Below are 17,229 nucleotides of genomic sequence, written 5' to 3' on the forward strand. Positions count from 1 at the left end.
AATAAGTTCCTACTTAACGAAACCCAGATATATGCAAACCAGAGAACAGAAGAAAAACAAGTTGACTTAATGGTTACCTATTTCGTACTTCATAGCTTCTTGAGCTTCAATCCTGTCAAGTATGGCTTTAAGAAGGTTCAGAAGCAACTCTGGCTCTTTACTTGCAAATTTCATCACCACAAGCTTCCAGTTCCAATCATCCAACAAAGAACACATATCTTGGCCAGCTCAGGAGTCGGAATCAGCAAATTTAAGCAAGAATTCCAACAAAGCAGACACTCCTTCTGAAGAGCAATGAATACAAACTTACAAGAACTTTAAGGGTCTTTTTAACCTGTTTCCTTGTACCCGAAAATATATGCATCTGCATCAGCAACGAGAGATCTCATCTCTGCGTCTTTTAGCATTCCAATGAGTTGTTATATCAAAACTTTCAGCAATAATTCCTAGAACACTTGAAGAAGCACCCAAGCTTCAAACAGAACACATACAATTAATACAGCTACAATAGAAGAGAATCTTAAAAACATAAGCCCTATAAGGGAGCTTCTTGACCTAAGGTCTCATACTATCATATGACCTTTTTAATAGCAGTTTAAAAAAATTAAAAGATAAATAGACAACAGGGTAGTAAATCAATAACATCAAAAAACATATCATGGCACTTAGTACAATTTTCCTAAACTTAATTTTTTTTGAAATTCAAATTTAACTTGGTTCTTATATTCTATATTATGGGGCACATGGCTTATTACCAGTAAGCATACAAATCAGCTAATTACATTCAAGTTACAGTTGATCAGTTTAAAATAGTAAAAATTTCACATCCTTTTCTCTTTGGCCAGTTTACTTCAAAATAAGTGATTTCTATTATCTCTTGAATAAGAAGCCCAAGGCTGATAGCACCCACAAACAATTCTAATTATTTGGAAATCCCCAACCACTTTTAACGTACTAAACCTACAATGAAGATAGTCTTACCTACAGATCTGGATGAATGAAGCATGCCTGCCACAAGTAAGAAAAACTTACTATGGCCACAAGTGAGAGAGAAGAGGTTGTAAGTGCTGGGAATGGCTATCCTCAATCATGTACCCAATCACTGGAAGAAAAAGAAAGTCATGAAGAAAGGAGGAAAGAATGAGGTAGTAAAACTCTCACCGAATAATTGCCATTCAATACAATGTATAGAATCACTTGGTATTGTCATTCCCACTACTAAACATTTGAAGGAAAAATTGTGCTCGTGAATATAATACTCAAAAAATGCGATTGAGAAGGGAAATTTTTTTTTTCAAATACGAAAACACAAATAAGAAAATTAAAATAGACAAAAAAGCATACAACCCTTGGTTCTCATCGCTCATCTTCAGCTCCTATAATTAACTGTTTATTCCTTCTGCTCCTCAGAATTTCCGCACCTATCTTCCAATTTATATTTTCTCTAACTCTCAAATTCATGAGCAAAACAAATACCCAGAATATTAATCCTAATTTGTCTGCTTTTCTTTTTCTCCATGGCGTCCCCATTCCATAAGCAATAAAAGAAACTGAGAAGTAAAACTCAGAAAGCTTACCTATAGAAACAAGAATCATTCAGCTGAATTTCAATAATTGAAGCCGTGATATCAACTGTGACAGGTAAACAGCCTCTGCTTCTCCATACAGATATCTGGAGCCCAAAAAAGGTATTAAGCTAATATTAGAGAGAAAAGAAGACACGATCTCAGACACAAAAATCTGTAGTAGTTGCAGGGAAAACTAGTTACGAAGCAATGGAATAAGCCAGAAAAAAAATAAATTTAAAACGATGTTTTCAAATGTTTGGCATCACCAAAGTCCTAAACCCTAACATCCCGTTATAAATTTGACTACGAGGAAAAAGTATCCGATGTTCAGATTCGTCTAACAGGATTCATATTAAAAGTTTCCGATAAGCCCTAGGAATTCATTATTCGTAAAATGAGAAATCAGGGAGTGCAGCAGCGCGCCTTACTCTTCTAAGCGCACAGGCTATCTTGCGGGGAGAAGAAGAGAAGAGAGAATATCTAACATACTCCCAGTCCCAATTCTACCACTGTACCAATTTGTAACCGTGTGACGACGATGCTGGTTATCAATAGACACTATCTCGCTTTGAAACCCTAATAGTGTCTCCATTGAACAGCTCGAGTAGCTAGCAGAACCTCTGGCGAAACTACAGTAGGTGAACGCCATCTCCAGCGGCTTCGATAAGGCAAACAGCCTTAGGGTTTCCGGCAATGTCTGATTAGATGCAGCGTCGATTAGGAATTGGGAGAGTAGGTTTGCGCGCTTTAGTCTCTCCAGTAGGGATTTTATTATGCCGCCGCTCTGTTTTCCCGGGTCTTATAGGGATTATATTATTTTAAAAAAATGAACAATAAAGCAAGGAAAAAAACGGTAATCTCTCCCGTGGGCCTGTAAGCCCGTGAAGCATAGCCCACAAGCTGAGTTGGCCGACATATACAGTGGGGCCTCAATGATGTCCACGAACCCAAAACAGTCACAAGCCGCCAAACTTTAGTTTCAAGTTTCAACCAAGCAATAACGTCGCGACATCCGTAAGGCCCAAAAGAAATATTCGGCCGCCACAGTCGGCTTTGGAACGGCTAAGGGATCTCCCGTGGGACCCATTGCGTGTTTTAAGTTTTATCATGCACCTCTCTTGTTCATCAATAAGCTTGCTCCACAGCCCCAATCAAGATTTGTGTGTAGTGGATGATCAAGCAGTCTCTGTGCACTGTGAATGGAGCTCATCGTTCTACGACTCTTCTTTCTCTTTTCCCTCTCAGTTTTCTTCTTCGGTTCTCCTTCAAACACGCAACTAGACCAGGTACTCTATATAGTATCTCCACTCGTGTTCTTGTGTTCTCTGCACTCTTTTGGATTGAAGATTCTCTAGAGAAAAATATAATTAAGCTTTAAATCTTGTTTGTTTACCGAGAAAATTTGTGGTAGCCAATAAGAAATAATCTGATTGAAGACAGCTTATTAGTAGCCAGACTGCATAATTACTGTTCATGTTCGGGAAATTTCCTTATCTGACTGAATCAAAACAGTTCTGTGAAGATGGAATTGGATTTGGTGAGTCCCAGTGTGGAATATCATCCCGGTCTTCGACAAAGCTCTTGATCAAGGGAGGAACCGTTGTAAATGCTCACAAGCAGGACAATGCTGATGTTTATGTGGAGGATGGGATTATTGTAGCTGTAGAACCTAATATCAAGGTATATTTATTTCACCTTTTAATTAAATTGAGTTGATTCTGTTTGTAGTTTTGATGCTAGAAAATGGCTGTGAAGTCGCTTGTTTTGTGTCGCAGTGATAGAGAAGTAGCAATTGCTTTGTTTAGTTCTTTGTTTTTTTCTTTTAAACTACTTGCTAGAGAGTTATCGAACTAATCGGTCCCAATTTTTCTATTCAATGAATCAATCATTTTTGAATTGTGCCCGTACCATTCTTTTTACGGACTTCAGTTGTGTGATATTTGGTTGCAATTCGCAGGTTGGTGATGATGTCACTGTAGTTGATGCGACTGGAAAATTTGTCATGCCAGGTTAAGCTTTCACATTTGACTGCCTAATGTTCATGGTTAATGATCTTCAAGATGGTATGACATTTAAAGCACTACCTAGTTTATCAAAAAAAGAAGCACTATCTATGGCTTATTGTGCCTCGATGCTGCTCACCATATCGGCATGAGGCACTAACAGGCTGTTCTCTCTTCACGCCATGATCTCCCTAAAATTTGTGTAAATGTCGATATGTGTGTGTTTTACCCTGTACCTGTCGGGAACATCCCATTTTGAACAATTTGATACATCTGATTTCATTGATCTCATCATGCCAAATCCTAACCTTTCCTCAGCATACATATTAAATTTCGGGAGACTCCCTGTTCCCCACAGTGGATATGTTCATTCTTTATATGAAAAATAATCATGCATTTGTAATTTTGCTCTGCTATTGAACTCAGTCCGGAAGGAAACTACTCCCTTCTTTACGATCTCCAACGCCAATGTTTCATATCAATGTGATCCTCGTCTACTGTAAAAATTGTTTTCCCTTGTAAATAAGCAGGAGGAATTGACCCTCACACACACCTGGATATGGAGTTTATGGGTACAGAGACAGTTGATGACTTCTTCAGTGGTCAGGCTGCAGCATTAGCCGGTGGAACGACAATGCACATTGACTTTGTTATACCAGTTAATGGAAATTTGATGGAAGGCCTTGAAGTCTATGAGAAGAAAGCTAAGAAGTCATGTATGGACTATGGTTTCCATATGGCAATTACCAAATGGGATGAAGTTGTTTCAAAAGAAATGGAAACAGTGGTTAAGGAGAAAGGTAAGTGTACTTAATTTTCAGGTTTTATAAGCCAAACTTGGTTACTCTTTGCGATTTGGGGTCACGTGAGTGGACTGTTACCAATGGCTTCCTTTGGGGTTTTTAGATGCTTGCATGCACAATGAATACACATAATTCTATCTGTTAAATTTCCTGTAGGTATCAACTCTTTCAAGTTTTTCATGGCATATAAGGGTTCTTTTATGATCAATGATGAGCTTCTATTAGAAGGATTGAAGAAGTGCAAGTCTCTAGGTGCCTTGGCTATGGTCCATGCAGAAAATGGAGACGCTGTATATGAAGGGCAGAAAAGAATGATAGAACTTGGTATTACTGGTCCGGAGGGACATGCTCTTTCTCGGCCCCCAGTGGTATTTCTTGCAATATCTTCTTACATTTTTTTGAGAGTTTGGTTACTTGCTGATGTTCTCATTCTTAGCATATTCCTCAGTGTCATCAAATCTATATTAATCCTGTCTGTTTCTTACTCTGAGCTCTGATTGTTAACCATTTGTACTGCATTGATTGGTTCTTTGTTTCTATCCACAAGCAGTTGGAAGGAGAGGCAACTTCTCGGGCAATTCGTTTGGCAGCTTTTGTGAACACGCCTCTCTACGTAGTTCATGTCATGAGCATCAATGCGATGGAAGAAATTGCTAAAGCTCGAAAATTGGGTAAATAGTCTCCTTTTCTTCTTTTTTTTAAAAAAGTATCTTCTTACAATTTTGCCAAAGATTGTAATCATAAACTTTTCATGATATTGTACATCGCTAGCTATGTCACTAAAATTACGTTCATCACATATTTCCATCGTCTTCAGTACCATTAATTATTAGAAAAGTGGGAAACATAGCTTCATACTTCAGCCAACAATTGAGACCTAATTCAGCAATGTTCTCATTTTTTTTGAGAGTTTGGTTACTTGCTGATGTTCTCATTCTTAACACAAGAGAACATAGACCTAATTCAGCAAGCATGTTTTCATTTCCTGACTTATCAGACATAATCTATAAACCCATACTTTTGAGCTGTTTATGGTGTGTTTAAAATAAAAATTCTGGGGTTGCTTCTTCTAATTGCAGGGCAGAGGGTTATTGGGGAACCGATACTTTCTGGCTTACTCCTTGATGAGTCTGGGCTTTGGGACCCTGACTTCACCAATGCAGCAAAGTAACAACTCACACTCCTTTTATATTTTATCATTCGTCTTTTATGAATTTCGTAGACCACATTCTTTAAAAGGTAATTAATGGCACAGTGAGTTTCCTCTGTCATAGTAAGTAATGTGTCCTACTTGCATGACAGATATGTGATGAGTCCCCCTATTAGGGCATCAGGACATAGCAAGGCTCTACAAGCTGCTCTTTCAACGGGAGTTCTCCAGGTGTTTCTCTCATCAATAGTGATATGGTGCAAGTATAACTACTTTAAGTTTTAAGTTCCCTGTCACTAATTCTATTGCAAGGTTTAACCTGTTATTGGATTAGCTGCCAGTAAGAAAGTTGGTATCTATGTTAGCCATGCGTTTATCTCCTAACAATCGTCTCATGAGGGATTAGCTTGATTTATAAGCCAAGTGCTGCAAATCTACAGGCACAATATTTTTTATTCTTAGATCCTACGAAATGATCTTAATATGCTGATTCAACATTATCTTATTCCCATCGTACTTCTTACACTTTGCAGCTTATAGGAACTGATAACTGTGTGTTCAACTCCACTCAAAAAGCATTGGGGGTTGATGATTTCCGGTATATCCCAAATGGTGTCAATGGTAAGACAAGTTTCTGTTGCCATTTTCTAAGTCTACTGTGTTCCATTTTTCATTCTAGTTGCCCATTGTAAGTTGATCTATTTTCTGATGCCTATCTTATGGGGACCTCTGGAATGTAGGTATGGAGGAGAGGATGCATCTAGTTTGGGATAGCATGGTGGTAAGCTCAGATACTTGGCTCTGGGTTTCAATAAACCTGATTGAACTAAAATCAATATTCCATAAAATGGCATCTTAAATTTCCGAGCATCTTCCAGGAATCGGGTCAAATTTCTGTCACTGATTACGTGCGATTAACAAGCACTGAATGGTATGTCTGCATGTTGCTATGTTAAATAGAGTATAAAATCTCCAAAATGTGTTCCTGGTATATATAAGATCATGTATGGAGTAAGCATTTGACAATTGAATCCTTATTTACCTAAGCATGTAAAATGATTTAATTTTTGTGGGATGTTTCAGTGCTAGAATCTTCAATATATATCCCAGAAAAGGAGCAATTCTTGCTGGATCTGATGCAGATATAATCATATTCAACCCTAACTCGAGCTTTGAAATAAGTGCAAGTTCTCACCACTCTAGATCGGATATAAATGTTTATGAGGGTAGAAAAGGGAAGGTAATTTCTTTTTTCTCTTCTTCTTTTCACTTTGATATGCCAAATATGACTATGTACGCATCCTTATAATAACTTTTTGCATGCTGCATAATTTCCTCGTCATTAATTTGTTGAAAGATGTTTTTCTTTGTAAGTTTTCAGAAACTTGATGATTTCATGTTCATCTGCCTGTGTATTTTTGCATTATGTAACAACCTGGCTTTTGGCTTATGCTTCAAAGAAATTGGTATTTTGCTCAGGGAAAGGTTGAAGTGACAATTGCTGGGGGTAGAGTTGTTTGGGAAAATGATGAACTCAAGGTTATTCCTGGTTCCGGAAAATATGTTAAAATGCCTCCTTTCAGCTATCTTTTCCATGGGATTGATAAGGCAGATGCCTTGTACCTATCATCTCTTCGTGCTCCGGTGAAGCGTTTTAAATCCACCACTTGAAATCCCAGTGAGTAGAATGAATACTTTTCCTTTTTGGCTTAAAGTGGTAGAACGACTCAAAAGTTGGTCAAGTTTGAACAAAGAAAGATAATGGCTGGTTTTCTTAATTAATTGCTCTGTATCTAGCTCTGTGAATTGTATGCATAAATGTTTTTATAGATGTACATACATAAAAACATGCAAGGTCCATGTTTCTCCGGTTAACTTCACTATTTGAATCGTTCTCTGGATTATGCATGTGGTTTGTAATTTATAGTTTATAGTTTATTTTGAGTTCTCTGGATTATGCATGTGGTTTGTAATTTATAGTTTGTGCAGTTTCCACTTTCAACTTGGATAGTATATGTTGTGTATTATTTCTTACTTTGTAGATGAGCATCCTTAGTTCCAGGAAATCCGTAGCTTTGTTAGTGTGAAGAATATTCCAATCAATTCACTACTCATTACTTTATCATTCACCTCCACCTTAGCTTTCCTGCTTAATCTTAGAAACTCGTAAATTTCAAACATTTTGTAACCATCATGATATATCCTGTTTTAGCCTTTGTAGGACTTCTTGCGATTTTTGATTCCAAAACCTCTGAATCGTCTTGATTGCTAATTCCTTTATCATATTTCCACTTCACTGAGCAATCTTTCTACTACTTCCTATGATACTTACCATAACCTTCCTCTTTTTTATCTATTAGTTGTATGGTCCCATTGCTTTTTGACTCGAGGAGACCTGTAAATTTGATGAAGTGTTATCGATAAGAGTCAATCTCCCTCTCCTTGAAACATAATCCTTCTTCCGAGTTCTTACTATAAGAATTATCAAACAAAGATCCGAAACTTACATTTCACTCGTAACAAGGTCCTGTGCAGATGATAGTGTGTGGCCAATTCTTCACTGTCTGCTGCGTGGGCTGAAGAAATCTATTCTTTCAGTTAATATTGCAATAAAAGCAGAACAGTGATATATGGAAGGTGGTCGCCCCCCATCCATGAAATAGTGACAATGCCTGCCTTATCAACAGCCCATTGCGTAATTAAGGCCTAGTTGAAGAGTGTTTAGCTGCATGTTTTTGCTCCTGTTATCGATGTCTTTGATCCAGTTAGCTGCTTCCTCTATTGTTCTACTTTGAAATGGGCTCGAACTGTGCCCCAATTCATATGCAGAACTTGTAGGTTTCTTTATATGATAGATGATTCCTCATTCCACGGTTTTTGTTCCCCAAAACATATTCAATTGGTTCTGGGTTGTTAGCTAGTTAGGTTACTTGGGTCCGACCTTGTGGTTATGGTCTTTGAGTCGGTCTTCACTCTTCACTCTTCACTCTTCACCCTGGAGCTTCCAAATAGGCTTCCGATTTGAGCTACTCTACTCTTTTCTTTTAGCTGAATTCGAGCTTGGGCTCTAACACAGGCCCAAGCACTCTTTAATAAAACAAACCTAACTGAACCCATAGGATTCTTTAATCATGGAATAGCCCACCAAGACCCGTGAGGTCTTGGTTCGAACTTGGGGGAGGATATGTAAAAGAAAGTACATTAATTATCAACAACATTCTCATCAGCCAGTTGATATTCGCGACAAACAGAGATTACTGATTAAGACGTAAAACACCCAAATCCATCTGAAATGCATGGATGTCTTCTCATAACAACAAGACAATAATTTTCAACATGGAGAGAGAGAGAGAATATGATTGAACAGACTGGAAATGACATAAAATATTATTTAACCTACCAAGTGGAGGAACTAGAAAAACATTATTATATCATCATCATCATCTATAAAGCTAGATTCATATCATCTTTCTCATTGTTTTTGATTATCAAATTATTATCCTAATATTTATTGTCGCTGTCTTAATTATTTAATTAAACTAGCTTGGTGAAGGCTTATTAAAAAAAAAAAAAAAAACTAACTTGGTGAAGACTGGTAGCTAGAGTCATTTCAATTTCGTTGTAGGTAATCACGCCACATTATTGAAGTTGGGAGGGATTCCAATTTTTATTTACAATTTTCTCCCACAAACCCTATTAAATCATGATTTTGTTTGTTTTAAAATGATATATAAGAGTTAAGAATTAAGTATTTAAGATTTAGATTTTAATTTTTATGATTTAGGGATAGAATTTATGATCATGATTTTTTTTAAAAAATTTATTATATTCCGATATTACGAACACAAAAACACTCGCACACTTATAACTAAAGATAGCATATTTAATAATAACATTTACCAATATTTCTCATACCTTGGAAATGAGTTTTTTTTCCATTATAACATTGTCACACATAATATGTCCCAATATGGCATTGAAATAAAATTATTTCTCAATATAACACTACACGCCATTCAGAATGACGTGTTCTTTACAATTTTCATACAATCACGAATGACATGTTCCTTACAATTTTCATACACTCACGTCATCACATATGACGTGATCCATTGTGCCTTAATTCACTCAATTGAGAATAGAGTGACTAATGCAATTTTTGTCTCCGTGAAACATGATTTTGATATCATTCACGTCAATTGAAGTGGCATGAATGAACAAAACTTAGAAAGAAAAAAAAAACGATCGAGAAAATTTTAAACCAACCTATCAAAAATTTAACTCAACAATCCATATCCAGCAAAATACATAAAATAGTCATCCTTTGATCCAACATAAACAAACCATCATCAGGGACACAGTAAAAATAAACACACAAATTGTCATGCGTCAACTGGAATGGATGCATAGTAAAGTCAGTTGCACGAGGATGTAACCACATCAGTATGATGAACCTACAAGATACTTACTATCATATTTTTGTATAGTTTCAACATCTGGGCCTATAACCTCTTCAAATCGATGTCCCTCACCAACCTCGTCTAGAATGTCTTCGTCGTCTACAAGGACATCTACGATGCCAAGCAGCGGTTGATCACCTCTTCTACCAGCAGGCCAAGATGAGCAAGACATTCGATGCCAAGAAGGAGGAGGAGATTTCCAAGTTGCAGAAGAAGTACGGCGTCTCCACCAAAGATTAGTAGAGATGTGTATAAAACATTACTATTTTTTACTTTATTTTTTACTTTTGAGGCCCCCATTACTGTTAGTTTAGGAAGATAATGTCATAATGGTGCATGTTATATTCGAATATCCAGTTTATAGGAAGGAGCTGTGCAAATAGCGTAAAGTAGGATCAAGTACTGTCGTTTATTTGGTCTTGGGAGATGGTATGAGTGTAGGAAGATCAACTTTAGTCTATTATTTGGTTTGGGGATAGTATGAGTGTAGGAAGATCAACTACGTACTGTCTTTTTGTGTGTTGTGCGATTTGCTTGAATTTAGGGCAATCAATCTTGATGTTTTCCTTTATTGGAATACATGCTATTATTGGTCCAAGTCCATAGGCATAAATCTTTTGGCAGGTACGCTGGGAAAACATTTACGTTATGTGTTTTGACTTCTCTGGATTATTGGTCTAAGTCCTAGTTGAAGAGTGTTTAGCTGCATATTTTTGCTCCTTTTATCGAGGTTTCCTCTATTGTTCTACATTGAAATGGGCTTGAACTGTGGCCCAATTCATATGCAAAACGTGTAGGTTTATGGGATTTCTGAATATCAGAATCCTCATTCCACGGTTTTTGTTCCTCTACTAACATATTTAATTGGGTCTGGGTCGTTAGCTAGTTAGCTGACTTAGGTCCTTGTGGTTATGGCCTTTGAGTGTGTCTTCACCCTGGAGCTTCCTCTGTTGGAAACGTGCAACGCAGCGGAAGAGTATAAGAACCTCATAGACATAAATGATAGCAGTTTCAAAATTTTCTTATCAAATACTAATCACCATAGCATAAATCATATATCAATTAATTGCAAGTAGGTTATATACCTTGGGATCTCTCTGATTTGATCTCTAATAATTAGGAACAAATGATGGAGTCAGCGAGTTTGATACTAAGCTCAAACCTGCGGATCTTCCACCGTATGCACCAATTCCCAAACTTGGATTGAGAGAGTGGTCTCTTTTCTCCAAGAACCTGAAGAACACAAACCAAAACTAGTGGAAACGATTAGAGAGTAGAGAGGCCAACTGGTGTCTCAAAACTTGTGTTAACAAAACACACACTATGTGTGTATTTATAGGGTTTGGCCACACCTAGGGTTTTCTCCCTCGGTGGGCCGGCCCCTAAGCCTCTCCCTCTCCTAATTCCGGTCCGTTTTGGTTTTCCTGTATCTTCTAGTATTGGCCTTCTGGGCTACAGTGGGGACCAACTAAGAAAAATAAAACATGAGTTTGCCCAAACCCATGAACATAATTATAATTCATAAATTATAATATATTCCACTAAAATATTATAATTGCACTCCCCGTTTTATCTCAAATTAAATCTGAGCCTTTCGTTATACTTGTTCATAAATTCCTCACGTTAAGTTACAGATACCCGTCAATTAAATATGCCACTGACATATAATATTTAATTGACATCTTTAAATATTTATTTGATCTCACCGCTTAACTTATTTGAATGTGTCGGATTAATTAAAATCCACCTGCAGGGTTTTGACACAATCTCAAATCCTATAAGCATTCTCAAGAGGGTATCATCAATCCATAATTGAACGTGAATTTTATTAACAGATTATTTTCCATCGTACAATTAATGCGGTGACCCAACTCACTTGGTGTTTGTTGGCCTGTACAAAAAGACCTCACCCTTTAGTAAATCAAAGTCCCATACATTAAATGCACATGTACTAATAATCTTTAATAAATTAAGAATATGAACAATTCTATAACGTTTGTGTGAGGGTATAATTTTTCATATAGTCAGAATGGGAAAATTGACTCACACGTAGTCCTGATCAATACACTCCAAGTGTACTGGTATAGTAAGTTCAAGCTTCGCCGCTCTCCTTAACCAAGATAGGTATACTGAAATACTATACCACAGCCAAGCCGACGGTTTGTCCAATTCCGTCTTAGCTGTGATCGCTTACTTATATTCGACAGGAACTTATGAATTGATCTTCTATGTGTAAGCTTAGACTCTACACAACAATTCATATACCATATAGAATAAAAGACACTAATGTCAATATGTCTTTTCTCATTTTGAATGCTAAATATATTTTATTCAAATAAATAAATCGAGTTTGAATATTACATAAAATAATGGTGTTTAGCGTACTATTCCTATCATCCTCTACATTGAGCTACTCTTTTAGCAGAATTCGAGCTTGGGCTCTAGCATAGGCCCAAACACTTTTTAATAAAACAAACCTAACTGAGCCCATAGGTTTCTTTAATCACGGAATAGCCCACCAAGACCCATGAATATCTGTATAGAGAATTAGAGAGTATCATCTTGATGAACCTTATTTACACCACATTTTACTAATGACACCCCACTAACGTGGTGAAAAACGTACTCTCTCAACAATCTATTGACCCTACTACTTTTAGTCTCAAATCCTTCCATCTTCCTCTTCACCTATCTTTTTGATAGTGACCTACTACAAACCTTAGACAGAGATCCATCGACATCCTCGCCGTCATCTATGAGAACTTTGGAGGCAAGGTGCAGAAAAATGATGAAGCTATGGGGATTGTACCAAGATGATGAGAGGCTTTGCACCAAGATGATGAGGGAGAAAGAGGAATAAGGGTTTAAGGGGTGTAGATTGTGTTTTTTTAAAAAAACATAAAATAGAGTGAATTCATAATTGTTATATTTTTAATCAGGGTTTATTTAGGGTGAGGTGTCCTCAATAAATAATGAGGTGGAAATAATGTTATGTTAAAGTGGTGTGCCAAATTCAAAATAGAAGAAATAAAGCAGTACTTTTTGTCACACGAAACCATTAGTTGAAAACATTGGAGAAAAGTAGAAGGAGCATTTAATGGTTGAAACTGTTAACGTTAACATGACATTTGGTTGACATTTTGAAGGGGGAATGAGACGAGTCGAGGGTGAGAATCACTCATTCCCTCGTTTTGTTGAGTGTGGGAGGATGGAATCCCAAACTCATCTCACCCTCATTATGGAAATTCCCTCCTTATGGAGATTAGCCAAACTCATTGAATTGGTAAGATTTTTTAATCTCTACAAGGGAGAATGAGATGAGTGTGAGTTTGAGGTGAAAATTGTACAAAAAATTGAGTGTTAGAATTTTAATTGTACAATTTTCATACTACCCAATTTTTTGTACATAAAAATAAGAATAGATTAATTTAATGGTTGTGATTATTTCTTAACAATGGGTATAATAATCTTTTGAGTATCAAACTCATTCTCACTTGTAGATATTAACCAAACTCACTAAAATAAAGAGGGAATGAGGGTGGGATGAGTTTGGGATTTCACCCTCTCAAACTCAACCAAATAAGGGAATGAGTGATTCTCACCCTCGATTCTCCTCATTCCCTCCTCAAAATATCAATCAAATGCCCCGTAAATATTGTTGGTCAACATTTATTTTCTATATATTTTTCAAATTATCACATAAACAAAACAAAAAATGATGAGATAATACCTCAAATGGTATTGGGTCAACCTTTTTCTTCTATTCATTTTTTAAATTATCACATAAACAAAACAGAAAATGACATAAAAACATAAAAGATAATTCAACACACCTAGTGGAGGACCTAGAAAACATTATTATAATTATCATCATCATAATCTATAAAGCCTAGATTCATATCATCTTTGCGTTGTTTATAGTCCAATTGTTTACTGTCTGCCATATTAATCATTTAATTAAAGCAACTTCGTGAAGACTGGCGGATGGAGTGGCCTTCCAATTTCGTCGTAGTTGAACACGCCACATTATTGAATCTCTCGAAAAAGACAAAAAAAAATAAATAAAAATAAAAAATAAAAAATATATATATATGTGTGTGTGTGTGTGTTTTAAAAACGGAGCGGGTGGATGTGATGGTGCACATGCGATGTATGCCACGTATCACGAGACCCGACTTTATGCTTCACGAACGTACAGAACATAATTATGTGACCAAATGATAGTGTTTTACCATCAATCATTGTAATTACGGAGTAATTAACTAATTAATTATAACGGTACTTTTGTGTTAACCTAATTTCTCTACATTACCTTATTAAATGGGGTGACAAAACTCAGTCCGATTTGGATGACCGAATTTGTTTGACCTATATTAAACCAAGTTTGGACATAAATCATATGTCTAAAGTCTTGGTTCAAATACAATTTTTTTTGTTCCACTTAAAACTGAGTCCGGATCAAAACACAATAATCTTATTCGGTTTACTTGTTCGAACCCTAACTCGAATTAGGTTACTGTTTGAATTTAAACCAATATGGGCTTCGTCAATTAAGTACATTCGAAAATCAATTTGGATTATATTACGTAAACAGGTGATCTTGTCCGATCTGAAACTTTTTTTTTTCTTTTTTTTGCCATCCTTGCTTGCCAGTTATCACCCACCATTCACACACTTACAACAAACATGGCATATATATATTTAATAACACTTGCCGATGTTCCTCATATCTTTGTTTTATTTAGCCTTTTATTAGTAACATATGTTTTTTCCTTTCTTGAGAAACAAATCGTTGAAGGACAACACATCAAAAAACGCTTATAAAAGTCGTCTCAACTCAACTCTACTCTACTCTATGCCAATTAAACTGAAGTAAAGTAAATGCCCATTTAGTTAACGTTTATTCTCTATATATACACATATTTTACTGCTCTGTGTGTGTGTGTATACATATATATAGGACTGTAAATTTTATTATTACGTGTGACCTACAAAGACCAGTAAGTGATCAATGGCTAGATGGGAAGCTACGCACGTGCTCATTGACCTAACTACTACATTATTACTCTATCAATATATTCTTATTCTTCTATATATATACATCCATTTCATTCCCACATAAGCACCACTAACTACACTAAACCCCAAAAGGAAAAAGAAACATTTATCGCCCTCATCATGGCACCATTGCTAGACAAATTCCTCCTCCGTGAGCTGGTCGTGGCGGTTGCCGTCTTCTACTTCACCCGCCTCATCATCCGATCACTCCTCCAGAAATCTCCGCGGCCGCTTCCGCCGGGCCCGAAAGGTTGGCCCGTAATCGGTGCTCTTCCTCTCCTAGGCTCCATGCCCCATGTCGCACTAGCCCAAATGGCCAAAAAATATGGTCCAGTAATGTACCTCAAAATGGGTACTTGTAATATGGTTGTCGCCTCAACCCCGGACTCCGCCCGAGCTTTCCTTAAGACTCTGGACCTCAACTTCTCGAACCGGCCCCCGAACGCCGGCGCCACCCACTTGGCCTATAACGCCCAAGACATGGTCTTTGCGGATTATGGGCCGAGATGGAAGCTTTTGCGCAAGTTGAGTAACCTACACATGTTGGGCGGTAAGGCCCTGGACGATTGGGCCCAAGTCCGGAACTTTGAGTTGGGCCATATGATACGGGCCATGTGCGAGTCCAGTCGAAGAGGAGAAGCCGTCGTTGTGCCTGAAATGTTAACATACGCCATGGCTAACATGATCGGGCAAGTGATACTGAGCCGGCGAGTTTTCGTGACGAAAGGCACGGAGTCCAATGAGTTCAAGGACATGGTGGTGGAGCTGATGACGAGCGCCGGGTTTTTCAATATCGGCGATTTCATACCGTCAATAGCGTGGATGGATCTACAAGGGATCGAGAAGGGAATGAAGAAATTGCACAAGAAATTTGATGTGTTGTTGACAAAAATGATGGAGGAACATATGGCTACAACCCATGAACGTAAAGGGAAACCAGATTTTCTTGATGTTGTAATGGCGAATATGGAAAATTCTGAAGGAGAAAGGCTTAGTATTACCAATATTAAGGCACTGCTTCTGGTATAAATTCTCTATCTTAACTTATATATTTATTGTCATTTCTTTAGCATTCATTGATTGATTTGTGCTGTTTTATGATAATAAATTCAAAAAAAGTAGTGTAAATGTCTACTTCTTGTGACAATGTGATAAGGACTTGGATAAAGAATTAATGGGTTGGTGGGAAAACATTTTCTTCTTGTGTTTTAGTGTTTAGATTCATAATTTTGACTGATTATTCTGTTTTTGGGTGTTTTTAGAATCTTTTCACTGCAGGTACTGATACCTCATCAAGCATAATAGAATGGTCATTAGCGGAGATGATGAAGAACCCTAGCATCCTAAAGAAGGCACATGAAGAGATGGATCGAGTTATCGGTCGTGACCGGAGACTCCAGGAATCTGACATCCCAAAACTTCAGTACTTGCAAGCAATATGCAAAGAAACATTTCGTAAACACCCATCAACACCATTAAACCTGCCTAGGATTGCAGTTGAAGCTTGTGAGGTTAATGGGTACTACATACCCAAGAACACTAGACTTAGTGTCAACATTTGGGCAATAGGCAGGGACCCTGATGTGTGGGACAACCCTTTGGAGTTCAATCCAGAGAGATTCATGAGTGGCAAAAATGCCAAAATCGATCCTCGTGGGAACGATTTTGAGTTGATTCCGTTTGGTGCTGGAAGAAGAATCTGTGCTGGGACTAGAATGGGGATTGTGTTGGTTGAGTATATTTTGGGGACATTAGTGCACTCTTTTGACTGGAAACTGCCTAATGGGGTTGATCAGCTTAACATGGATGAGGCATTTGGGCTTGCATTGCAAAAGGCAGTGCCACTCTCTGTTATGGTCTCACCAAGACTTGCTCTTACTGCCTATGCCTCCTAAAGTCATGAAGTTGTGTGATTTCTACCAAGATTTGCTGTTCCAAGTCTGTGTTGTTTCAATGGATGTTGTTGATGTTTTTACGTCTTGTTTGTGGGTTGCTACTTTAATCTTTATCGATATATTGTAGCCAACTATTCCTCCACCTTCTTTCTTCACAATAAAAATCCCAGTTTTATTGTCTTTTGAGTTATTTGTCTCTGTAATTGCTTTGATTCTGGGAAATAAATCTTCTTTAGCAATACGTTGTTGCTTAGGTGGGGTGTGGGTTTCTGTGGTTAGATCCTTGTGGAAT

General features: G+C 37.3%; 2 protein-coding genes across 2 annotated transcripts; both read left to right on the forward strand.

Annotated features, from left to right (window-relative positions):
• Positions 1–2,673: 2,673 nt before the first annotated feature.
• LOC120001863 (dihydropyrimidinase-like) lies at positions 2,674–7,481 on the forward strand. The gene is made up of 13 exons (XM_038850366.1): positions 2,674–2,854; positions 3,081–3,248; positions 3,526–3,577; positions 4,102–4,371; positions 4,531–4,742; positions 4,925–5,045; positions 5,454–5,541; positions 5,677–5,755; positions 6,058–6,145; positions 6,265–6,305; positions 6,403–6,455; positions 6,608–6,764; positions 7,004–7,481. Exons 1-13 carry the CDS (start codon positions 2,768–2,770, stop codon positions 7,193–7,195), a joined length of 1,608 nt encoding a protein of 535 aa, XP_038706294.1. The 5' UTR covers positions 2,674–2,767; the 3' UTR covers positions 7,196–7,481.
• Positions 7,482–15,102: 7,621 nt separating this feature from the next.
• On the forward strand, positions 15,103–17,127 carry LOC120002289 (flavonoid 3',5'-hydroxylase 1-like). The gene is made up of 2 exons (XM_038850984.1): positions 15,103–16,065; positions 16,305–17,127. The coding sequence occupies exons 1-2, from the start codon at positions 15,163–15,165 to the stop codon at positions 16,935–16,937; spliced, it is 1,536 nt and encodes a 511-aa protein (XP_038706912.1). The 5' UTR covers positions 15,103–15,162; the 3' UTR covers positions 16,938–17,127.
• Positions 17,128–17,229: the final 102 nt, after the last annotated feature.

Source organism: Tripterygium wilfordii, chromosome 7 (assembly GCF_013401445.1).
Source record: "Tripterygium wilfordii isolate XIE 37 chromosome 7, ASM1340144v1, whole genome shotgun sequence".
In the NCBI taxonomy this organism is placed as follows: domain Eukaryota; kingdom Viridiplantae; phylum Streptophyta; class Magnoliopsida; order Celastrales; family Celastraceae; genus Tripterygium; species Tripterygium wilfordii.

Excerpts from the sequence above, each read along its gene's own strand:
- LOC120001863 (XM_038850366.1), top strand. The coding sequence starts at position 2,768 with ATGGAGCTCATCGTTCTACGACTCTTCTTTCTCTTTTCCCTCTCAGTT. Across the intron at positions 3,578-4,101 it reads TGGAAAATTTGTCATGCCAG|GAGGAATTGACCCTCACACA; the intron begins GTTAAGCTTTCA and ends GTAAATAAGCAG. Across the intron at positions 6,456-6,607 it reads CGATTAACAAGCACTGAATG|TGCTAGAATCTTCAATATAT; the intron begins GTATGTCTGCAT and ends GGGATGTTTCAG.
- LOC120002289 (XM_038850984.1), top strand. The coding sequence starts at position 15,163 with ATGGCACCATTGCTAGACAAATTCCTCCTCCGTGAGCTGGTCGTGGCG. Across the intron at positions 16,066-16,304 it reads ATATTAAGGCACTGCTTCTG|AATCTTTTCACTGCAGGTAC; the intron begins GTATAAATTCTC and ends GGGTGTTTTTAG.